This window comes from Ahaetulla prasina, chromosome 4 (genome assembly GCF_028640845.1).
Source record: "Ahaetulla prasina isolate Xishuangbanna chromosome 4, ASM2864084v1, whole genome shotgun sequence".
In the NCBI taxonomy this organism is placed as follows: domain Eukaryota; kingdom Metazoa; phylum Chordata; class Lepidosauria; order Squamata; family Colubridae; genus Ahaetulla; species Ahaetulla prasina.
The window spans coordinates 144236998-144261920 of NC_080542.1; the positions used below are offsets into that span (position 1 = coordinate 144236998).

Sequence of the window (24923 nt, forward strand, 5' to 3'; positions counted from 1 at the left end):
GACTACAATTGAGCCCAAAATTTATGTTGGTAAATGAGACATTTGTTCAGTGAGTTCAGTGAACCATTTTATGACTTTTCTTGCCACAATTGTTAAGTGAATCACTCCGGTTGTTGTTAGTACCATGATTGTTAAGTGAATTTGGCTACCCCACTGATTTGTCAGAAGGTCGCAAAGAGTGATCAGGTGAGCCTGGGATGGTGCAACGGTCATAAATATGAGCCAGTTGCCAAATATGACTATGGGGATGTTGCACCGGTCATAAGTATGAAAAATGATCATAAGTCACTTTTTTGAGTGATGTGGTATCTTTGAGTGGTCACTAAATGAACTCTTGTAAGTCAAGGACAACATGTATTGTAGTTACACCATGGTTACTTAACAACCATGGTGACTCCTTTTATGACTGCAGCAAAAAAGGTTGCAAAATCAGGTGCAATCGTGTAATGCTTCATTTAATGACCCTACCGCTTACAGTGAATTGTCTAGTCCCTATTATGATTGTAAGTTGAGGACTACCTCTGTTTTTTTCTTTGTCATACTGCTCTAAGCTTTCTTTCCCGTTTTTACTTTTCTATAATCCCTTAATTGGGGTAGAGTAGGGGTGACTGGATGGAGTCAAGCATTTACTGGCCAGACGCCTGATGCCTACACAGGGTTCACAGCAGATATATTTCTTTGTGCTCTAAGAGAGAAACATATGCTGCTACCTAGGATTGAACTCTCAACCTTCTGAGTAGAAGGCTTCATCACTAGACCCTCACAGTGGTTTCATCTAAGCTTTCTCTAAGCTGCCCAGAGTTATACACAGCACATCAGGGGCAGCCCAGAAGTGAAAGAGGGGCTCTGCTCCCAGGCTAAGACCCTGGAGGCCTACTAATGATCACAGAGGCTTATTTGTAATATAATATAATATAACAACAGAGTTGGAAGGGACCTTGGAGGCCTTCTAGTCCAACCCCCTGCCCAGGCAGGAAACCCTACACCATCTCAATCAGATGGTTATCCAACATTTTCTTAAAAATTTCCAGTGTTGGAGCATTCACAACTTCTGCAGGCAAGTCGTTCCACTTATTAATTGTTCTAACTGTCAGGAAATTTCTCCTTAGTTCTAAGTTGCTTCTTTCCTTGATCAGTTTCCACCCATTGCTTCTTGTTCTACCCTCAGGTGCTTTGGAGAATAGTTTGACTCCCTCTTCTTTGTGGCAACCCCTGAGATATTGGAAGGCTGCTATCATGTCTCCCCTAGTCCTTCTTTTTATTAAACTAGGCATACCGAGTTCTTGCAACCATTCTTCATATGTTTTAGCCTCCAGTCCCCTAATCATCTTTGTTGCTCGTCTCTGCACTCTTTCTAGAGTCTCAACATCTTTTTTACATCGTGGCGACCAAAACTGGATGCAATATTGTCACTGATTTATCTGTCTAGAGAAAGCCTAGATAGCCTGTGACCATAAGAAGGGCCATCCTGGAATCTATATCAGATCTTGAAAGTCAGTAACTGTAGATCTACAGCAGGGGTGGGCAACTATGTCCCCTTTAAGACCTGGGGACTTCAACTGCCAGAGTTCCTAAGCCAGCTATGCTGAGCCAGCTATTTTGGCTCGGGAATTCTGGGAGTTGAAGTCCCCAGGTCTTAAAAGGGCCATAGTTGCCTGCTCCTGATCTACAGTCATATCTCGTCTCTAAAACCAAGTGTATATTTATTATGCTAAGATCGGACGAGACGAAGACTCCTTTTGGACATCTGAGGCTGATAGAGTCTGCACTGTATTACGTTGATAAATTGTGTGTCATCCAGAAATGGCCTTCTTTTATCCTCAGAGTAGATCTTTCCAATTATATTAAAAAAAAAAAAGATAGCCGGAGAGGCTTTGTAGCTATCCAAAAAATAGCAGAATTTGACCAAAATGCAGAAAGAATAGTGTTGGAGTTGACTTAATCAACATCCAGTACATTCCCTTTTTCAGTTTATATAACCCTGAGGATATCTAGTATCACTTTAGGCATGAAAGTCAGGCTAGTGACTTTAAGTGAGTCACCGGGAGACTGAGAGTTCTAGTCCCGCCTCAGGCATAAAAGCCGGCTGGGTGACTTTGGGCCAGTCACCAGGAGACTGTGAGTTCTAGTCTTGCCTCAACCATGAAAGCTGACTGGGTAACTTTGGGACAAACACCAGGAGACGATGAGTTCTAATCTTGCCTCAGGTACGAAAGCCAACTATATAATTTGGGATTAATCAGCAGCAGATGATGAGTTCTAGTCCTATTTTAGGCATGGAAAAGCCTCGGTGGCGCAGTGGTCAGAGTGCAGTACTGCAGGCTATTTCTGCTGACTGCCAGCTGCCTGCAATTTGGCAGTTCAGATCCCACCAGGGTCAAGGTTGACTCGGCCTTCCATCCTTCCGAGGTGGGTAAAATGAGGACCCAAGTTACTGGAGGCAATAGGCTGACTGTGTAAACTGCTTAGAGAGGGCTGTCAAGCACTGTGAAGCGGTATATAAGTCTAAGTGCCGTTAAGTGCTATTGCTATTGAAGCAACTCCATGACCCTGGGCCACTCTTTCTCAGCTCAGCCCACCTCAAAGGAGTGTTGTTGGAAAAATAGGAGGAAGGAAGGAGTATTGGGTGTATTTGTGCTGCCTAATAAAAATAACAAAAGCGGGATATAAATTAATAAATAGATGTCAAGATTTAAACAGGAGAAAGGCTACCACGCTAGAAGTAAGGAAATCACGACTGTAATCTCCCTTCAGCCATAGATCCTTCTTGGCTGATCACTCTGTCTCTCTCACCCAACCTACTCTGCAGGGTTGTTGTAAGAGAAAGATAAGCTGTTTTGAGCTCCTGAGTCAAGGGGTCTAATTCTGAATCATTGCACAATCAGGGTGTGCATCGCAGACCATCTGCAGTGAATTTCTCCTCTGGGTTTCTTCAAATTTGTCTTTGACCCCCTTGAAATGCGAACTTCACTCTGTGCACATGTACGCAACTTTTGTAGTTGTTGTTAGATCATTCAATAAGTTGATTTTGTATATAATATACAAATGGATGAAGACTATTGCTTGACATAGTGTAAGCCGCCCTGAGTCTTCGGAGAAGGGCGGGATATAAATGCAAATTTAAAAAAAAAGAAAGCTGCAAAGTACCAAGCCAGAAGTGAGTTGAAGCTGTGTGCTGATTAATGGAGCTTTTCATTTCAGTGTGTGAGTCAGTTTCACTCTTCGCCTCACGGGGAAAAGGAAACCTAGAATGCTTCACGATCCTTGACTTGCTTCTTAGATCCTTCTTTTTTGAGGGCCTATAAAGGCTCCGTCGCGCTAGTGATTTCTGAATTTATTAACTTCCTCTGCAGTGGATGAAGTTTCCAGCTGTTTTAAATAAATTTGTGCTGGGCCCTTTTCGGAGGAAGCTGTCTTTGGACCCTTATACGGTAGTCCTTGACTTATGACTATTCATTTGGTGACTTTTTGAAGTTACGACAGTGCTGGGGAAAGCGATTGTCCTTGCATTTGCAGCCATCTCCATTGTCGTGAGGTTGCAATTCAGATTCCTGGCAGCAGACATGTGTTTACAATGGTCGCAGCATCCTGGAGTCATGTGCTCAGCCTTTGTGACCTTCCCAGCTGGCTTCCAACCAGCAAAGTCAGCAGGAGAAGCTAAATTTGCATAACAACTATGTTGATTCACTTAACAACCATGGCAAAAAGGTCCTGAAATCAGATACGTTCATGTGATGACTTGTGTAATGACTCACCAGAGGGCAGGATAAGAAACAGCCGGATGGAAACTAACCAAGGAGAGAAGCAACCTGGAATTGAGGAGAAACTTCCTAACAGTGAGAATAATTAACCAGTGGAACGGCTTTGCCTTCAGACGTTGTGGGTGCTCCAACACTGGAGGTTTTTAAGAAGAGATCTGTCTTGTCTGAAATGATTTAGGTTCTCCTGCTTGAGCAGGGGGCTAGACTAGAAGACCTCCAAGGTCCCTTCCAGCTCTATTCTGATTGATTGACTGATTAATTATCACTTCGCTTAGCAACAGGCGTTCTGGTCCTAATTGCAATCATAAGTCAAGGACTACCTGTAGACCAGCGTCCCGTACTTGCTTGAAAGTTGTGTACATCCAGAAATGAGCAACACTATCATTCGAATCATTTCAGCCACGCCGAAAAGAGAAATGAAGGCAGAGAAAGAAAGCGTTAAAATGAGTTTTAAGCTGTTTTGTAATCCTGAAGGAGATTGCCTAATTGATTGATTATGGTCAACATCTCATATTCATCTTACACAAGCTTTAATTAGACCATCCAATGTTTAGGCTGATCTGTAGATACCAAATCATAGCAATGGTACTAAATCAGCCAGGATCTACCTTAATCCAGCATTTTCTTTCTCTCAGTGGCCAGCCAGATGACCTACAAGCTGTAGGTAGAAATTCATATCCTTGACCCTCAAGAGCTGGCATTTTGGGGCAGGAAGGTGGTGATGTGGAGTCTTCAAGACTCATAGTCTTCCATAGAACTATCTTTCATGAATTTATCTGATCCTTTTGTGGTGAACCATGGGTCAGGGGCCAACAAAAGGAAAAGAAAAGAGACAAACCTAACTGTCGTGTCCCACTCCTCCGCTGACGGCCGGGTCAGGGAAATCCGAATCAGGCTTGCCTCTGCAGCTCTGCCCAAAGTCCTCAGAGCAGGCAGCAGACCAGAAAGTGACTTCAGCAAGATAAGTTCGACTTTGCCTGACTCAGAGACTGCCAGAAAGCAATCCTTTATATAGGCCATGGGGTGTGGCTCCATGACTCAGCACTCATTAAGGCCTGCCCCTCCCTTCCTTCTGTTGCCTCCGCCTATCCAGTCTTCTGATGCGAGGGTCACTCCAATCAGCAGCTGTTGGAAATAAACTTTCCTCAGGCTCACATGCTGTGGAGGAGGGGGAGGAGTCTAGCTGCTCCGTTTGCCTGGGCATGGAGCCAGGGCTGGGGCCGGGGGGTGCTCCCTCTTCTGCAGCCTGCTTGGGCATGGAGCTAGGGCTGGGGCCGGGAGGACAATTCTTCAGCGTTCGGAAGCAGATAAGCAGACCCCGGCTGTGGTGAGAGCGGGCAAGACACAACACTAACATTTTTTTTAAAAAAAATGGCAGCAAGGAAAATAGGTAGAAAAGGATTAGCTTACAAGATATGGAATATTGTGTTTGTCTCTCCATCCATCCATGTCTCCATCTAAAGCAGAGGTAGGGACCCAGAGACCCCTTTTGGCTTAGGAATTCTGGGAGTTGGAAGTCCACAGGTCAAAAAAGGGCCATAGTTCCCCAGCCTTGATGTTGTCCATCCATATGTCCATCCTAAAGAATGTTCTCCTTCCAGCCTAATCATAACATCAGCCCTTTCAGGCTACAGAGACAAACACTTCCTGACATGCAAACAAAGTTGTGTCTATATGTGGTCTGTGTGTGTGTGTGTGTGTATGTGTACAGCCCTCCCTTGCTACAGAAGTTCTGGGAAACTTGGCGGTGCAATTCCTCAAGTTTCATTGCAGGCCAGGTTTGGATGAGTTCTAAATTTATTTTATTTATTTATTTTGTCACACAGTATATATAAGCATAAGTGTGGAATAACTAAACAATATATAAGCATATATATAAGCATGAGTATATAATAACTATATTAATTGGATATAACGAAAGGAAACAATAGGACAGGAACGGTAGGCACGCTTGTGCTCTTATGCACGCCCCTTACAGACCTCTTAGGAAAGGGGTGAGGTCAATAGTAAGTTTTTGGTTGAAGCTTTGGGGATTTTGAGAAGTGACCACAGAATCAGGTGGTGTATTCCAAGCATTAACAACTCTGTTACAGAAGTCATATTTTCTGCAATCAAGATTGGAGCGGTTAATATTAAGTTTAAATCTATTGTGTGCTCGTGTATTGTTGCAGTTGAAGCTGAAGTAGTCTTCGACAGGAAGGACATTGTAATAGATGATTCTATGAGTTAAACTCAGGTCATGTCGAAGGCGGCCGAGTTCTAAGTTTTCTAAACCCAGGATTTCAAGTCTGGTGGCATAAGGTATTTTGTTGTATTCAGAGGAGTGGAGAACTCTTCTTGTAAAATATTTCTGGACACGTTCAATTGTATTGATGTCAGAAATGTGGTACGGGTTCCAGACATGCAAGCTATATTCAAGAATTGGTCTAGCAAATGTTTTATATGCTCTGGTTAGTAGTGTAGTGTTATTGGAGAAGAAGCTTCTGGATTAATTAGGAATGCTGATGCTAGGAATCAATTTCGCCAGCCTCTATAACTGCCAAATCTTAATTAACAATGCAGAGTCGCTGAATTGTTTCATAGAGGAAACCTACTACTTGGATGAAGCTCCAAGACTTTGAAAAATAAACAAGTCATTTTTACAATTCATGCTAATGTTTCTCCACAGTGGGAACTTTTAAGATGTGTGGACTTCAGTCCCAGAATTCCCCAATCTGCATGGCTGGCTAGGGGAATTCTGAGAGTTGAAGTCCACTCACAAAATGTGGGTTAGACAGCATCACCACCAGATGGATTTGTAACTGGCTGACCAACCGCACTCAACGTGTAGTCCTCAACGGAACTACATCCACATGGAGGGAAGTATGCAGTGGAGTACCCCAAGGCTCTGTTTTAGGCCCAGTACTCTTCAACATCTTCATCAATGACTTGGACGAGGGGATAGATGGGGAACTCATCAAATTTGCAGATGACACCAAGCTGGCAGGAATAGCCAACACTCCAGAAGATAGGCTCAAGTTACAGAAAGATCTTGACAGACTTGAACATTGGGCGCTATCTAACAAAATGAAATTCAACAGTGAAAAAAGTAAGGTTCTACATTTAGGCCAAAAAAACAAAATGCACCGGTACCGTATATGTGGTACCTTGCTCAATAGTAGTACCTGTGAGAGGGATCTTGGAGTCCTAGTGGATAACCATTTAGATATGAGCCAGCAGCTGCTAAAAAAGCCAACACAGTTCTGGGCTGCATAAACAGAGGGATAGAATCAAGATCACGTGAAGTGTTAGTACCACTTTATAATGCCTTGGTAAGGCCACACTTGGAATATTGCATTCAGTTTTGGTCGCCACGATGTAAAAAAGATGTTGAGACTCTAGAAAGAGTGCAGAGAAGAGCAACAAAGATGATTAGGGGACTGGAGGCTAAAACATATGAAGAACGGTTGCAGGAACTGGGTATGTCTAGTTTAATGAAAAGAAGGACTAGGGGAGACATGATAGCAGTGTTCCAATATCTCAGGGGCTGCCACAAAGAAGAGGGAGTCGGGCTGTTCTCCAAAGCACCTGAGCGTAGAACAAGAAGCAATGGGTGGAAACTGATCAAGGAGAGATTTCCTGACAGTTAGAACAATTAATAAGTGGAACGACTTGCCTGCAGAAGTTGTGAATGCTCCAACACTGGAAATTTTTAAGAAAATGTTGGATAACCATCTGACTGAGATGGTGTAGGGTTTCCTGCCTGGGCAGGGGGTTGGACTAGAAGGCCTCCAAGGTCCCTTCCAACTCTGTTGTTATGTTATGTTACATCTTAAAGTTGCCGTGTTTGAGAAACACCGTCTGGTCCCATGATGGCGAACCTCTGGTACGTGTGCCAGAGGTGACACGCAATGCCCTCACTGTGGGTACATGAGCTGTCGCCGCAGTTCAGCTCCGCCACGCATGTGCGCACGCCTCCCGCCAGCCAGCTGGTCTTCAGGTCTCTCCGCACATGCACGGGGGGTGAATGCATGCACAGGGCGAAGGCAGAGGGCTGTTCATGCATGCGCAGGATGAGGCACATGCGCAGAGGCCACGGGGTTCGGGTGCACTTTGGGCACTTGAGTCCGGAAAAGGTTAGCCATCCCTGGTCTAGCCCATCATTTTCCACCAGAGGAATTCAGAGACTTAAATATATATTTAGAAATATCAGTCATTAAAGGTAATCCTCGAGTTATGAACATAATGGAGTCTGCCCTTTATGGTCATAAGTCATGATAGCCGCAAAGCAGTCAACATATACAATTTTTGCCACCATTTTTGCAGCAGGAATTAAGCGAATCACCTTGGTCATTAAGTGAATATGCAATTGCAACTTATTGTTCACCATGGGACATTTTTGCCAAAAACTGGAAATAACCCCAATTTTAACAAAAAAGATTGTAAATTGTTGCGTGCCACAAATGACCACAAATACAGGTTTTGGGGTTCTGAGCACCCAAAACGCAGTCATGTGACCATGTGGGAAGGGCTGTCTGAACTTGCTAACTAGTTTTTAAATAACTTGTGGGTGGGGCCTGCTGTAACTTTATTTTTATTTTTTATTTTTTTATTTCATTTTGTCACAACACTATACACAAACATTGTCATAAATAAAACAACATATCATGAAGAAAATATATATATGTATAAGTAAAAAAGTATGCATCAGCTATATTAATTTGATATAATGAAGGGAACAATAGGACAGGAATGGTAGGCACTTTTGTGCTCTTATGCACGCCCCTTATAATCCTCTTAAGAATGGGGTGAGGTCAATAGTAGACAGTTTTTGGTTGAAGATTTTGGGATTTTGAGTAGAGACTATGGAGTCAGGTAATGAGTTCCAAGCATTAAAACTCTGTTACAGAAGTCATATTTTCTGCAATCAAGTTTGAAGCGGTTGACATTAAGCTTGAATCTATTTTTTGCTCTTGTAATATTGTGATTGAAGCTGAAGTAGTCTTTTACAGGAAGGATATTGCAATAGATGATTTTGTGTGTTAAACACAGGTCATGTCGAAGTCGACAGAGTTGTAAGTTTTCTAATCCCAGGATTTCAAGAACTTCAAAAGGTTGCTTAGCGGACAGTTGTAAGTTGAGGACTATATGAATCAAATCAAGAGTCATTTAGTCAGGATTGTAAGAAAATCAAAACACTTTGGCTAAATAATACAGGTAGTCCTCGTCTTATGACCACAATTGATCCCAAAATATATGTTGCTAATTGAAACATTCCTTAAGTGAGTTTTGCCCCAGTTTATGATATTTCTTGCCACCTTTGTTAAGTGAATCACTGCAATTCGTAACGTTTGTTACACAGTTGTTAAGTGAATCTGGCTTCCCTCCCTTGACTTTACTTGTCAGGAGGTCGCCAAAGGGAATCACATGACCCCGGGACACTGCAACCGTCGTAAATATGAGTCAGTTTGCCAAGCCTCTGATTTTTGATCATGTAACCATGGGGATCCTTTAGGTTAGGTTAGGTTAGGTTAGGTTAGGTTTATTAGATTTCTATACCGCCCTTCTCCCGAAGGATTCAGGGCGGTTCACAGCCAACTTAAAAACAGAATTCACAATAGTCATAAATAAATTAAAAACAATATAAAAATCTAATTAAATTTTGGCTAACAATTAAGAATCTTTAAAATCAAATAATAAAATAATAAAACCCCAATTAAAAACAACACATTACACATTAGGCCAGCCCTGCGCGATGAAACAATAGTGGTTGTAATTGTGAAAAACAGTCACAAGTCACTTTTTTCAATGCTGTTGTAACTTTGAATGATCACTAAGTGAACTGTTGTAAGTTAAGGACTGCCTGAATTTGTTGAAAGACGATTAGGACAGGGGTCTCCAACCTTGGCAACTTTAAGACTTGTGGAGTTCAATTCCCAGAGTTCCTCAGCCAGCTTTGCCCAGAGGAACTCTGGGCATTGAAGTCGACAAGTCTTAAAGTTGCCAAGGTTGGAGACTCCGGATTAGGAAGCCATAACCCACCAAGTGCTGTGATTCAAGAACAAACTTTTGTTTTAAAAAAGTGTAAATCACAATACCATTATTCTTTGACACCAATGCAGGCTTCCCACATGCAGGCTGTTAAAGAGCAACTTTTTGCACACTTAGGAGAACAAGATTTGGCAGAGTTTGTCTTCCTTTAAAAAAAAAAAATAGTTTTTATTGAATATTTTACATTTTTAAAACCAAAAAAAAAATAGAAAAAGAAAAAAAAGAAAACATACACATACGCCGAACAGTAAAATACAAAACATAAATAACAACATTATATAATATTTTACAACTTTCTGCATCGACAATGTCTTTACTTTTAAATTCAGTCTTCCTAATTATTCTCTTATTCTTGTGTAACCATATTGAGCATTCTTATAAACAAAATTGTTATGTATACTTACATCCTGTTTATTAACATAGTCAGTATTGGCGGAGTTTGTCTTTCATGTGTGTGAAAGAGAACAAACTGGCCACACCTCCAGCCATTATAATGCCGTTTCCTGACAAACATTTCCCAGAGAAAACAGACATGGAAAAAAATAAAAATAGTATACAATATCCAAAATACAGGTAATCGTTTATAACCCGACATTAGCCCAACATTTCTGTTGCTAAGTGAAGCAGTTATTGTGTGAATTTTGCCCCGTTTTATAACCTTTCTTCCACAGTTGTTAAGTAAATCACTGCGGTTGTTGACTTAGTAACCTGGTTGTTATGTGAATCTGGCTTCTCCATTGACTTTGCTTGTCAGGTCGCAAAAGTGCGAAAAATGTTTTAAATGTTATATATAGTTGTTTTTATTGATTGTAAGCTACCTGAAGTTGACTCCAGGTGACATGGGTGGCCTACAAACTTCATAAATAAATAAGTAAAATAAATAGTTAGTCCTCGACATACGACCAGTCGCTTAGTGACTGTTCAGAGTTACCACTGACCTCCCCAGGGCTATTTACAACCCATATTGGAAGTTGTGACAGCTGGCCCTATTCCCACAGTCATGTGATCGCATTTGACAATATTTTAGCATGGTCACATGTTCATGATTTACGATGCTTTTTTGCAGAAATCAAGAATTTCTAGGTTCTAGCAATAAATACCAATTATGGGCAATTGACTTGCTTAATGAATCCTCCCTTCGATTAACAACTGCCACAAAAAAAAAAAGAGTCGTAAAATCGGACACAGTCACATGTTGACCCACTTAATGACGTACGCTTATCGTTCCTTGTAATATCCACTCTCCCTTCAGACTGCCGGATGCATTCCTGCCTCAAAAATCAGAAGGAGCAGGCCTCGATTTTGTCAGCTACGAAAAGAAATCTTGAACGATTCATTGATTTCAAGGCGGAAAATAGTTTAATTTCGGCTTGCTCGCGAAAAGTGTCGTTCCCTACTGCAGTTCATTAGTCTGGTTTTTCTCTCTTTTTCCCTTTCCACAGATAAATTTTGTGTTCCTGTTTAACATAGTTAGGATTCTAATGACGAAACTGAGAGCTTCAACCACTTCAGAAACCATACAATACAGGTAAGTACAGTATTAAAGGGGACCTCAGTTTATAACCAGAATTGAAACCATGGTGAAATGTAAAATTTGTTACTACCCGTTCTGTGGGCGTGGCTTGTGGGGGTATGAAACTGGGTGGGCGTGGCCAACTTTTTTTTTTTTACGCTTAAAAGCATTTTTTCTACAGCTGAAGAGGTTGTAAAAAAATGCTTTTAAAAGGCTCTGACGATCCCAGCTGAATTGCCTGGTCGTCAGAGGCTTTTCTTTTAAAAGCATTTTTTTTTGCCTTTAAAAGGAAACAAAAGCCCCTGACAATCAGGCAACTCAGCTGGGATCGCCAGAGCCTTTGAAAAGCTTTTTTTTACAACCTCTTCAGCTGAAGAGGTTGTAGAAAAAATGCTTTTCAAAGCCTCTGACGATCCCAGCTGAGCCGCACAATCATCAGAGGCTTTTTTTTTTTTACTTTTAAAAGCATTTTTTCAGCCGAAGAAAAATGCTTTTAAAAGTAAAAAAAACAAAAAAACCTCTCATGATTGTGCGACTCAGCTGGACATGGTGGGTGGAGAGCAGGGATTTTTGTTACCGGTTCTCCAAACCACCTGCCGCCATCGCTATCGAATCGAGCGATCCGGTCCGAACCGGGAGCATTTCACCCCTGAATTGAGATCAGAAGCAGAGGTGGTTTTCACATAATTTTACCACCAGTTTGCCATGCACCGAAAATGTGAGCGTGCGTGCGGCCTTCTGCACGTGTGCTTTGCTCACGCGCACAGCTTGCATGTATGCGCAAGGCTTAGAAAACGTGCCTAAATAGGACAGCATAGCACTGGGGCGGTGAAGGCGAGGCGGGGCAGGCACACCCTCCCTCAGGTCACCGCTACCGGTTCACACGAACTGGCTGAATGCCACCACTGATCAAAACTTGCATTGCTAAGGCAGCTGGTGCTTAAATCAGTTGCGTCCAATTTCAGAACCTTTTCATCGTCGCAGTCGTTAAGCCAATCACCTCGGTTTGTTAAGTGAGTCACACGGTTGTTAAGCAAATCTGGTTTCTCCCGTTGACTTCTCTTGCTCAGTGTGATAACATGACCCCAGGCATTCAGATTTTGTTGTGTGGCCATGGGGACGCTGCAACGGTCAGAAGTGTGAAAAATAGTCATAGGTCACATTTTTCAGTGTTGTTGTAACTTCGAACAGTCACTAAATGGATGGTTGTAAGGAATACTGTATGGTATGTTTTGGCTTCCACCATATGAAAAATATGTTGAGACTCTTGGCACAATGGTAGTCAACCTGGTCCCTACCGCCAACTAGTGGGCGTTCCAGCTTTCATGGTAGGCAGTAGGGGTTTTGTCTGATACTGAAGCACTTTCCTTTTTTTTAATTTAATTGACTTTTTAAAAAAAATTCATTTTGTTGTTGTTAGTTGCGAAGTCATGTCCGATCCATCGCGACCCCATGGACAACATTCCTCCAGGCCTTCCTGTCCTCTACCATCCTCTGGAGTCCATTTAAACCCATGTCTACTGTTTCAGTGACTCCATCCAGCCACCTCGTTCTCTGTTATCCCATTCTTCTTTTGCCCTCAATCTTTCCCAGCATTAGGCTCTTCTCCAGTGAGTCCTTCTTTCTCATTAGGTGGCCAAAGTATTTCAGTTTCATCTTCAGGATCTGGCCTTCTAAAGAGCAGTCAGGGTTGATCTCCTCTAGGACTGACTTGTTTGTTCGCCTTGCAGTCCATGGGACTCGCAGGAGTCTTCTCCAGCACCAGAGTTCAAAGGCCTCAATTCTTTGGCGCTCAGCCTTTCTTATGGTCCAACCTTCACAGCCATACATAATTTTCATAGCATTATTTAAATACATTTTCATTAGGTTTTCATAATTTATGCTTCTATGTATGCAAAGTATAAATAAAAAGATAGATTGTTTTCTGAGGTTTTCGCGGGTGTTTGTATGTAGTATGTATGTATGTAACCAAAGATCTACAAAAAGATAGATTTAACTACAGTAAGTTGTTTTATAAAGATTTATTCTGCCAAACTTAACGAAAGTCCGACATAAAGTATTTGGTAAGTAGTTATTATTATATGCTTTAACTTGCTGTAACTCTGCTTTATAAATTTTATAAAGTAAAGTTACTTCCCTACTTTATAAATCACCATTACTGTGGAACCGGTGGGCGGTTAGAAAATTTTACTACTAACAGAGCTACAAAAGTGGGCGGTGGTATAAAAAGGTTGACTAGCCCTGATCTAGAAAGAGTGCAGAGGAGAGCACTAATGATGATTAGGGGACTGGAGGATTAAAACATATGAAGAAGGTTGCTGAAATTGGGTATGTCTAGTTTGATGAAAAGAAGGACTAGGGGTGACATGATAGCAGTCTTCCAATATTTGAGGGGGGTTCTACAAAGCCAAAGGGGTCAAACTATTCTCCAAATAGCAATAGCACTTAGACTTATATACCGTTTCATCGTGCTTGACAGCCCTCTCTAAGCAGTTTACAGAGTCGGCCTCTTGCCCCCAACAATCTGGGTCCTCATTTTACCCACCTCGGAAGGATGGAAGACCGAGTCAACTTTGAGCATGGTGAGGATCGAACTGCTGGCAGTTGGCAGAGTTAGCCTGCAATACTGCATTCTAACCACTGCGCCACCAGGGCTCTTCAAAGCATAAGAAGCAATGGATGGGGTTGGAAGTATGGGTATGTCTGGATTTTTGCCAATGACGATCATCCTGGAGCCAGACTTGATCTCTGACTTCTCCTTAACAGGAAGGCGGTCAAAGCAACCTTAGTCCTCCTGCCGCTTCTGGGAATTACCTACATGCTGTTTTTTGTCAACCCAGGAGAAGATGACATATCCCAGATCTTTTTCATCTACTTCAATTCCTTCTTGCAGTCTTTTCAGGTAAGTGGTTATGCAGAATCAGGAAGGTGAGTATCAAGATTGCGGGAAGTTGGTACCGCGTTATAAAGCCCCACTCGGAATACAGTATATAGGTTTGGTCACCACAATATGAAGAGGATGTTGAGACCCTAGAAAGAGTGCAGAGAAGAGCAACAAAAATGATTAGGGGACTGGAGGCTAAAACATATGAAGAACGGTTGCAGGAACTGGGTATGTCTAGTTTAATAAAAAGAAGGACTAGGGGAGACGTGATAGCAGTCTTCCAATATCTCAGGGGCTGCCACAAAGAAGAGGGAGTCAAGCTATTCTGCAAAGCACCTGAAGGCAGGACAAGAAGCAATGGGTGGAAACTAATCAAGGAGAGGAGCAACTTAGAACTAAGGAGAAATTTCCTGACAGAACAATTAATCAGTGGAACAACTTGCCTCCAGAAGTTGTGAATGCTCCATTACTGGAGGTTTTCAAGAAAATCAAGATCGACTGCCATTTGTCTGAAATGATATAGGACTGTGATGCCCGAAATGGCACATGGAGCCATCTTGCCTGGCATCGCCCGTTCCTCTTCCGGGTTTTGCATGCAGCAGTGCTGGAAATTAGAAGAGCATTACTTCCATTTTCCTACGTGAGCATGTGCACCAGCCAGCTGATTGTCGTGTGCACATGCACGCCAGAAACCCGGAAGTGTAGCTGGCTAAAACCGGAAGTTCAGTAGCTGAAACCGGAAGTTCATTTTTGGGCGCGCGCATGCGCCCTGGGCAGCTCCTCTTCTAGGTTGCAGTCCAGGCGCACTTGATGCCAAAAAGGTTCACCATCAATGATATAGGATCTTCTGCTTGAGCAGGGGGGTTGGACGTCTGAAGGAGTGGCTCTCCAAAATTTTGTTCAGCATTCATTTCAAAAACTGGACCTCTGTAGGTAAAGATCTGGCTTATAATTTCTGTCCCAATCATCGATATTTAAAATGTATCACTTGGACTAGTTTCTTGCATCTAAAATCCAGCACTGTTAGTAAGAGAGTAGAATTGTAAATAAAAGAATGCAGGCAAATTCTCACACTGAGCTTCCTCGTATCTATAGATCAGTGTTTTTCTATCTTAGAATGTTAAAGATGCGTCGACTTCATAGCTGGCCTGGGGAATTCTGGGAGCTGAAGTCCGCATATCTTCAACGTGCCAAGGTTGAGAAACATCGCCTTAGACCAGGGGTGTCAAACTCAAGGCCCGGGGGCTGCATCCGGCCCGCAGGGTGCTTAGATCTGGCCCACGGGGCTGCCCTGGGAACAGCGAAGGACCGGCCCGCGGTGCCTCTGCCAGCAAAAAGGGAGGTCAGGCGGGCTGCATGCAGATCTCCCGGACTCCGTTTTTGGTCGCAACAGCCTCCTGCTACCCTCTGCCAGAGGGCTGCAGGAGGCCGTCGTGGCCGAAAACGGAGCCTCGATGATGACATCAAATTGGCCATGCCCATCCTGGGCAGCCCTCCCAAGATCAAACACAACCCTGATGTGGCTCTCAATGAAATCAAGTTTCCCTGGACCATCACTAGATTTTGCCTAAAATTTAAACAAGTCTGGGAGAAGTTTAAACTTCTGTGAAACTGCCAGGTTGGGGGACATAACTATTATACGTAGTATGGACTACATCTTCATATGTAAAAGCTTGCATCTAAATTGCACACAACTCCTCTATTCCTATAAATGTTTTCTCTTTTTTTCATCCTGAGGTGTGGGGGGAATCTTAATATTTCTCCTTTTTTTTTCCCCTAGGGTTTTTTTGTGTCTGTGTTTTACTGCTTCTTAAATAGTGAGGTAAGTTGCTCTCTGTGTTTTTATTAAACCGAAGGGAATTTTTTTATGGAGAAATGAAAACTGTTCCAAATTGCAACAAAGAACATGTGAATTATTAGATATAATTATTCTCCAATCACCCCAAGAAGAGCACCGTTAATTTTATACAGGGAAGACTGAAATGAAAGATAAGTGGAAAATGAATTATTATCTGCTAAGGGGTAAATTTCAGTATGTGAGCTGCTTCCAATATCTCCTCTCAAAATCACATTTGTGGGATTATTCATTTTCCCTTTTTTGATATAAAGATACATTAAATATAATATAAATATTTTAATATACATTTTATATTATATTTATTTTATATTAAAAAAGAAAATGGTACTTTTAATAAAATAATATTTATATTTAATATAATATAAGTAATCTTTTTATTAAGATTATCATTATATAAAATACAAATGAAATGAGAAGGAAAGAACTGTGGGATGAAGGAGAAAATGGACAAGAAAAAAAAGCCTCGGCTTCCAACATTTTTCAAATAGTAAAATACAAAATAAAATTACAGCTTCAACTTTTTTACTTTTCCATACTTAGTAAATACTAGCTATTGCTATAACAACAAAGTACCGTATATACTCGAATATAAGCCGATCCGAGTATAAGCCGAGGTCCCCAATTTTACCCCAAAAAACTGGGGTAAACTGGGGACTCGAGTATAAGCCGAGGGAGGGAAATGAGGCAGCTACCGGTCGGCGAAACCCTCCCTCCCTCGGCCGAGAAGGCTGGCGGCTCCCCCGCCCCGCCCTCTCACTGCACCGGCAGGGCTTCCCCGCGCTAAAGCAAAAGCCCGCCAAGTTCGCGCCGGCCGGTATAATGTGAAAAAAAGAAAAAAAAACAAACTCGAGTATAAGCCGTATATACTCGAGTATAAGCCGAGGGGACGTTTTTCAGCACAAAAAACGTGCTGAAAAACTCGGCTTATACTCGAGTATATACGGTAATCAGCAAAACCTAATGTTGAGGTTTCATTTTTTTCTATCTTCAGCATAAAATCTAGAAGTGGTTTCTAGAAACAAAATTAGACGTATTATATTCTCTAATTAAAACAGTTGACTTAAGAACAAAATTGAGCCCAAAATTTCTGTTGCTAAGCAAGGTAATTGTTAATAGGTTTTGCCACATTTTATAACCTTACTTGCTACAGTTGTTAAATGACTCACTGCAGTTGTTGTTAGTAACACGGTTGTTAAGTTGTTAAGGTTTCCCCATTGACTTTGCTTGTCAGAAGGTCGTAAAAGGAGATCACTGCAACTGTCATAAGTACATGCCAGTTGCCAAGCATTCTAATTTTGATCACGTGACCATGGGGGTGCTGCAGTGGTTGTAAGTGTGAATCCCACTTTTTCCAGTTCCGTAATAGAATGAATGGTCTCTAAATGAACAGTTGTAAGACAAGGACTACCAGTAATTCTGTGGTAAGGCCATCATTTTGGGGGATTAATTATTTTCTACTAGCAGTCCTATCAGCTTCAGGAAAATGACAGTCAGTCATGTGGATTTTCTGACCAACAAGGATAAATTCCAGTTCCACCCGTCATGCTTGCTTTAAAGTAGGTGTGTCAAATTCAAGGCCCCTGGGCCAAATCCGGCCCATGGGATGCTTAGATCTGGCCCATGGGGCCATCCTGGAAACAGTGAAAGACCGCCCCGTGGTTCCTCTCCCGCGCGTGGCCCTCCTGAGCTCCATTTTCACTGGCAGAGCGCTGGATCCACCGCAGGCGCCCCCGACATGAGTGACGCCTAGCTGGCCTCGCCCACCCGACCCCCGAGGTCAAACACAACCCTGATGCAGCCCACAATGAAATCGAATTTGACACCCCTGATTTGGTGTGAATATCATAAATTTGAGGATGATACAAGTGGCCACTGAAGGACGGGAGGGGGGTTCCTCTTGAAATGGGATGCAGCAGGATCCCATATTGGAATCTCCTCAGATCCCTCAAGATTTGGAGGAAAAGTCAGTACGAAATGCATACATGTACAGATAGTCCTCAACTTACAACCGCTAGTTTAGTGACCATTTGAAGTTTCAGCAGCACTGAGAAAAGTGACTTGTGATCGTTTTTCACACTTATGACCGTTGCAGCATCTCCATGGTTACGCGATCAAAATTCAGACACATGGCAACTGATTCATATTTATGACAGTCGCAGTGTCCCGGGGTGTTGTGATTCCCCATTTTTGACCTTCTAACCCGCAGAGATCAATGGGGAAGCCAGATTCATTTAACAGTCGTGTTGCTGACTTAACCACTGCAGGGATTCACTTAACAACTGTGGCGAGAAAGGGCGTAAAATGGGTCAAAACTCACTTCACAAAATCTCTGTCTTGCTTAGCAACAGAAATTTCGGGCTCACTTGTGGTCGTAATGCAAGGATACCTGAACATAATAGAAATCATAGTGGGCCTTGGTTTTTTTAAAAATAGTGGCACACCTGAATTGATATATGAAAAGGGGAAACTGAGGGAACGGATATTGGAGTATTCACCCTTTTTTTATTAAGATAATAAAAGATAAAAAGATAATAAAAGGAAAAAAACAAATTCACTTACAAGCATCTGTGGATTTCACCCCATAATACAATGGTTCTCAATCTTTATAGTGCTGCGACCCCTTTAATACAATTTCCCATGATATAGCGACCCCAACCGCAGAAGGGGAAAAAAAGCGGCAAATGTTTTTTTTAAATTTATTGCGCCTGAAGCCGTATTGGCTAGCGATCTGAACTGCTTGCGATTGCCTTGAGGACGGAGGCATTAAAGCGGAGACTCCTCCCCTATTAAGTTTATCGCGCCTGAAGCCAGATTAGGCTAGCGATTGAAAGTGATTGCAGCTGGCTTGAGAGAGAGACATCAGAGCAAAGATTTCTCTCTTTTTTAATTCATCGCGCCTGAAGCCGAATTCGGCTAGCGATTTGAAGAGCCTACAGCTGTCTTGTGGAGTCAACCATTGGAGCGCGATTCTTCGACTCGCAAGTATACTTCCCATATTTCCAATGGTCTTAGGTGACCCCTGGCAAATCGTCATTCGACCCCCCCAATGGGGTCGCGACCCACAGGTTGAGAACCGCTGCCATAATAGGACCACTAATCAGATTCCTCTCTTTGTTTGATTTTCCAGGTGCGTTCTGCAGCTCGAAAAAGGTGGCACCGTTGGCAGGACCATCACTCCCTCCGTGTACGCGTGGCCCGTGCCATGTCCATGCCCACCTCTCCAACCAGGATTAGCTTTCACAGTATAAAACAAACTGCAACTGTGTGAACAAGCCCAAAGCCCCTTGATCTGCCCGGAACAGTGTTTCTCAACCTTGGTCGCTTTAAGACAAGTGGACTTGAACTTCCAGAATTCCCCAGCCAGCATAAAGAGCTGAAGTTCACTCAAGCTGGCTGAGGAATTCTGGGAATTGAAGTCCATGCCCACTAACTGAGGGATTCTGGGAGTTGAAGTCCACTCAAGCTGGCTGGGGAATTCGGGGATTTGAAGTCCACCAATCCCTGCCAGAGAACTCTGGGAGCTGAAGTTCACTCAAGCTGGCTGGGGAATTCTGGGAATTGAAGTCCATGAGCACTAACTGAGGGATGCTGGGAGTTGAAGTTCACTTAAGCTGGCTGGGGAATTCTGGGATTTGAAGTCCACCAATCCCTGCCAGGGAATTCTGGGAGCTGAAGTTCACTCAAGCTGGCTAGGGAATTCTGGGAATTGAAGTCCATGCCCACTAACTGAGGGATGCTGGGAGTTGAAGTTCACTCAAGCTGGCTGGGGAATTCGGGGATTTGAAGTCCACCAATCCCTGCCAGGGAACTCTGGGAGCTGAAGTTCACTCAAGCTGGCTGGGGAATTCTGGGAATTGAAGTCCATGCCCACTAACTGAGGGATGCTGGGAGTTGAAGTTCACTCAAGCTGGCTGGGGAATTCTGGGATTTGAAGTCCACCAATCCCTGCCAGGGAACTCTGGGAGCTGAAGTTCACTCAAGCTGGCTGGGGAATTCTGGGATTTGAAGTCCAGCAATCCCTGCCAGAGAATTCTGGGAGCTGAAGTTTACTCAAGCTGGCTGGGGAATTCTGGGAATTGAAGTCCAGCAATCCGTGCCAGAGAATTCTGGGAGCTGAAGTTTACTCAAGCTGGCTGGGGAATTCTGAGAATTGAAGTCCATGCCCACTAACTGAGGGATGCTGGGAGTTGAAGTTCACTTAAGCTGGCTGGGGAATTCTGGGATTTGAAGTCCACCAATCCCTGCCAGGGAACTCTGGGAGCTGAAGTTCACTCAAGCTGGCTGGGGAATTCTGGGATTTGAAGTCCAGCAATCCCTGCCAGAGAATTCTGGGAGCTGAAGTTTACTCAAGCTGGCTGGGGAATTCTGGGAATTGAAGTCCAGCAATCCCTGCCAGAGAATTCTGGGAGCTGAAGTTTACTCAAGGTGGCTGGGGAATTCTGGGAATTGAAGTCCATGCCCACTAACTGAGGGATGCTGGGAGTTGAAGTCCACTCAAGCTGGCTGGGGAATTCGGGGATTTGAAGTCCAGCAATCCCTGCCAGAGAATTCTGGGAGCTGAAGTTCACTCAAGCTGGCTGGGGAATTCGGGGATTTGAAGTCCAGCAATCCCTGCCAGAGAATTCTGGGAGCTGAAGTTCACTCAAGCTGGCTGGGGAATTCTGGGAATTGAAGTCCATGCCCACTAACTGAGGGATGCTGGGAGTTGAAGTCCACTCAAGCTGGCTGGGGAATTCTGGGATTTGAAGTCCAGCAATCCCTGCCAGAAAATTCTGGGAGCTGAAGTTCACTCAAGCTGGCTGGAGAATTCTGGGAATTGAAGTCCATGCCCACTAACTGAGGGATTCTGGGAGTTGAAGTCCACTCAAACTGGCTGGGGAATTCTGGGAATTGAAGTCCACATGTCTTAAAGTTTCTGAGGTTGAGAATCACTGGTCTGGTGAGCACTATTTTCCCTTGTGGTTTTCTCCCCTCTCTTTTGAACCTATATTTCCGTCCCATTTCTAATTCCCAAAAAAGAAACTTGGGTTTATTTCTCCAAAAAAACCCTCTTTGCTTTGATATGATGCTCTTTTTTTCAAAGGAACTGCAGATCGGGTTTTTTTAATGGGGGCAGTGGGCAGAAGCAGAATTGGAAAGGAATATTAGCGAGGAACCTTCCCTTGTTGTCCAAAATCCTAATTCTTTGGCTGGAAAGAATTACCAAGTGAGACACTGCAGGCAGAGAATGTGTAGCTGATGTCAAAAAGCCGATATGGCAGCTAGGAAAATGCAATTGTGAAGCCCTGCCTCTTTTTAAAAACCACCATTTATTTTTGGATTATATCCTGTCTTTGTTATACAACTCAAACATCCCTTCCTCCGATTTTCCCTACAACAACAACAACAACCCTGTGAGGTGGGCTGAGCTGAGAAAGAGAAGGAGTGAGTGGCACAAAGTCACCCATGCAGCTTTCGAGCCTAAGGTGGGACTAGAACTCACTGTCTCCTGGTAATTGGTCACCTGGCTGGTTTTGTGCCTAGGGCAGGCCAGCTGTAACCATTACATCAAACTCTCGGCTCAACTTTTCCCTTTTCCCCCCCCCAGCCTTTCAAAAAGAACTAATAAAAAGTATTTATTTATATTGTATTTATGATATTGATTTTCTCCCTTCTGTTTAATCACTTTGTTGAGTCCATTTTTATATATTAAAAAAAAGGGCTCATACACATAAGGTGATTTTCAGAGACTGCCTGGAGAAATCTCTGCAGTTTTCTTAGCAAAGTTATTCAGAAGTGGCTTGCCATTGTCTCCTTTATAGGGCTGAGAGAGTGACTGGCTCAAGCTCACCCAGCTGGCTTTGTGCATAAAGCAAAACTAGAACTCACTGTCTTCTAGTTTCTAGCCTTTAGACAGCACACCAAACTGCCTCTCCAGTTGGCACTTTCCTTCTATATTTTTCAGGAAATTGTTTGGTTTTTTTTCCTCCTGGATTTGACACAGCCTATCTTGGTTGCTTTGTGCCTTTATTCACCCAAACTAAATACAGATTTAGCATGCAGAATCTGCCAATCTTGGGCCCAAAGGAGCAGATAAATTAGTATATTTTATTCCATTTTTTATGAATAAAGAATCCGTGTCTCTAGTTTCACAGAACAGGGAAATCTATTCTTCAGAAGGCTCCAATACATGTTTACTCAAAAGTAAAAGAAGAAGAAAAAAATGACAGGGAATTAAATTTGTCATTTTTAGGATGATAAAAGAACAGCCATTTTTTTTTTAGTGAGCATCAGAGATTAGATTTATAGATTTTGCTAAGCTGTGGTTTATTTTGGGTGGTTCATAACAGCTTGCTAATAGAAAAGCTAGAAAGACTACACGATGGCTTTGTCTAATGTCAAATTAAATATACGTATATATATATATATTTATATTTATAAATTCTAGAGGGGAGTTTTTGCAACTTTCTTGGCAATAGAATTAAAATAGCTTGCTATGGTTTTCCACTCTAGCCTGTACAGGTAATCCTCTACTTACGACCACTTGTTTAGTGACTATTTGAAGTTACAACAGTTCTGGGGGGGAAAAAGATTATTTACAATCAGTTCTTACACTTACAATTGTCACAGCCAATGTCATTGTCAGAATTTGGCCACTGAGCAACCAGCATGTATTTATGATTCGTTTAGTGTCATGAGATCTCAGGATCACCATTTCTGACTTTCCCAGCTGGGCTTTTGACAAGCAGAATCAATGGGAAAAATCAGATTCACTTAACAAACATACGATTTACTTAACAACCACAGTGGGGAGGGGTGTAAAATTGGACATGACTCACTTAGCAACCATCTTGTTTAGCGACAAGTTTTGGCCCCAATTTTGGACATAAGTTAAGGACTACCTGTACCTCTTGGTTTCCCTGGTGGTGTGTTACCTGAAATATTAACTGAACTCTCTCTAGCTTGGTTTCTATAATGGGTTAAGTTTAGTTAAATCTTTGCTGAATCCAGTTTTAACTTCTAATGGGACGCAGAATAACGGAAGAAGAGAATTGGAAGGGTACCTGGAGATCATTTAGTCCAACCCACTGTTCAAGCAGGAGATCCTTTACAATTTTATATAAGTGGTTGTCCAATCTCTTCTTGAAAACTTCCAGTGTTGGAGCACTCACAACTTCTGGAGGCAAGCCGTTCCTAATTGTTCTCACTGTTAGGAAGTTTCTCCTTAGTTCTAAGTTGCTTCTCTCCTTGATTAGTTTCCAACCCTTGCCTCTTGTCCTGCCCTCAGGTGCTTGCAAAAAAAAAAAAAAACACCTTGCAAACACACATGAATGCTGCTGAAATTGCTGTGATTGTTGGTTTGTTTTGTTGTTGCTTGGAGTTACACTCCTGCCACCTTTTTTGTATAATACAGTGTTTTTGAGTTACTGTGGGGGACATGATTAGCCCTTAAGAAGGCCTTGTTTTGGTCAGATGGACCTATTTTGAAAGTTCATGCATCGGTTTGTAATTGCCTGTTTGTGAACAGTGTGAGAGAGTTTTGCTGAGATGCTTGTATAAAACAACTATCTAGGGGTTTTGTTGTTGTTTTTTTGTTTTTGTAGAGATTGTGACATTATTTGAGACCAGCCAAAGAAAAAAAATGAGTCAGATGGTTTAAGAAGCATTGCTGTAGGGGCCAAAAAAGTCAACATGCAACAGGTTGCATGGTGCTGCAACCTCATGATATAAGCCAGAGTCTCCAAACTTGGCAATTTTAAGACTTGTGAACTTCAACTTCCAGAATTCCTCAGCCAGCCATAGCTGACTGAAGAATTCTGGGAACCGAAGTCCATAAGTCTTAAAGCTGCCATGTTTAGAGAACCTTCATGTAAGCTTTAGCCGTCAGCCATTTTGACTTTTCTGACCCCATTCCTTTCCTATGCAGGTGACCCTATTTTTTAGGAAGTATTAGCAGTCTTGAAATAGAAAGGTAGATTTCTAAAAGCATCTGCTTTTTCAATATTTCTCGACTCTTTGTGGACAAAACATAGCTGAGCTTCAGTGAGGGAGACTCATAAGGACATCCATTTCCACCTTTAGAAACAAGGTTTTTAGGCTTAGACTGCAAATTTGTCTGAATAAACTATGCTAGTGTATAATAGCCAAAATTCAAAAGGAACTTAATTGCCCCCTTTTAAACTAACGTTTTATTCAAAGGCAGAAGTTTTCATCAGATGCATAGTGTGGTGGTTGATATTTCTTAAACATGGGCACCTTAAGATGAATGGACTTCAATTCCCAGAATTCAGTTCCCCTTCCCATGGGTGGCTGGGGAATTGGGGGAAATGAAGTCCACATAGGTGGACTGGGGAATTCTGGGAGGTGGAGTTCTTGCATGCTGACTGGGGAATTCTGGGAACTGAAGTCCACACATCATTAAGTTGCCTCGTTTGAAAACACTGGACTAGTTTGAGGTGAGATTTAAAAATGGGAGGGGATGGAAAGGGGAAGGAGAAAACCTGTGGCCCGTAACAGAATCGTTGCTCTGGTTTTTGAGCCCCAGCCTCAAAAATTACAGCTTTGTTTTTTTTTATAAAGGGAAAACTTTGTATTAAAAATTATTCAAAATGAAGGAAACGATAAACGGCAACTTGGTTCCAAAAGTTGTGTTACACTGGAATGATCTAGTTAGGCTCTGCAAGAATTTTTATGTGATGTTGAAATAAAGTGTAAATATTTTCAAAAATAAACACTTCTACGTTTCTGGATTTTGAGGTCTGTGTGATTAATTTTGGGGAAGGAAAGGAAACCAGTTCTGATTATCATCCCTCCAGAATTCAGCACAGGGACCCCAATGGTTTCTTTTCCCAAGCAGGTAGTCCTCAACTTACAACCATAACGGAGCCTGACCGTCCT

General features: G+C 42.5%; 1 protein-coding gene across 2 annotated transcripts in view; it reads left to right on the forward strand.

Annotated features, from left to right (window-relative positions):
• CRHR2 (corticotropin releasing hormone receptor 2) overlaps positions 1–24859 on the forward strand; it is a 168102-nt gene extending 143243 nt beyond the window's left edge. The window contains exons 9-12 of one of the 2 annotated variants that reach the window (XM_058182355.1): positions 11234–11319; positions 14071–14206; positions 15969–16010; positions 19174–24859. In XM_058182355.1, coding sequence (XP_058038338.1) covers positions 11234–11319; positions 14071–14206; positions 15969–16010; positions 19174–19314 — 405 coding nt within the window. In that variant the 3' untranslated portion in view covers positions 19315–24859. The remainder of the gene's footprint in view (positions 1–11233; positions 11320–14070; positions 14207–15968; positions 16011–19173) is intronic. The other variant, XM_058182354.1, reaches the window with a different exon arrangement.
• The last annotated feature ends 64 nt before the right edge of the window (positions 24860–24923 follow it).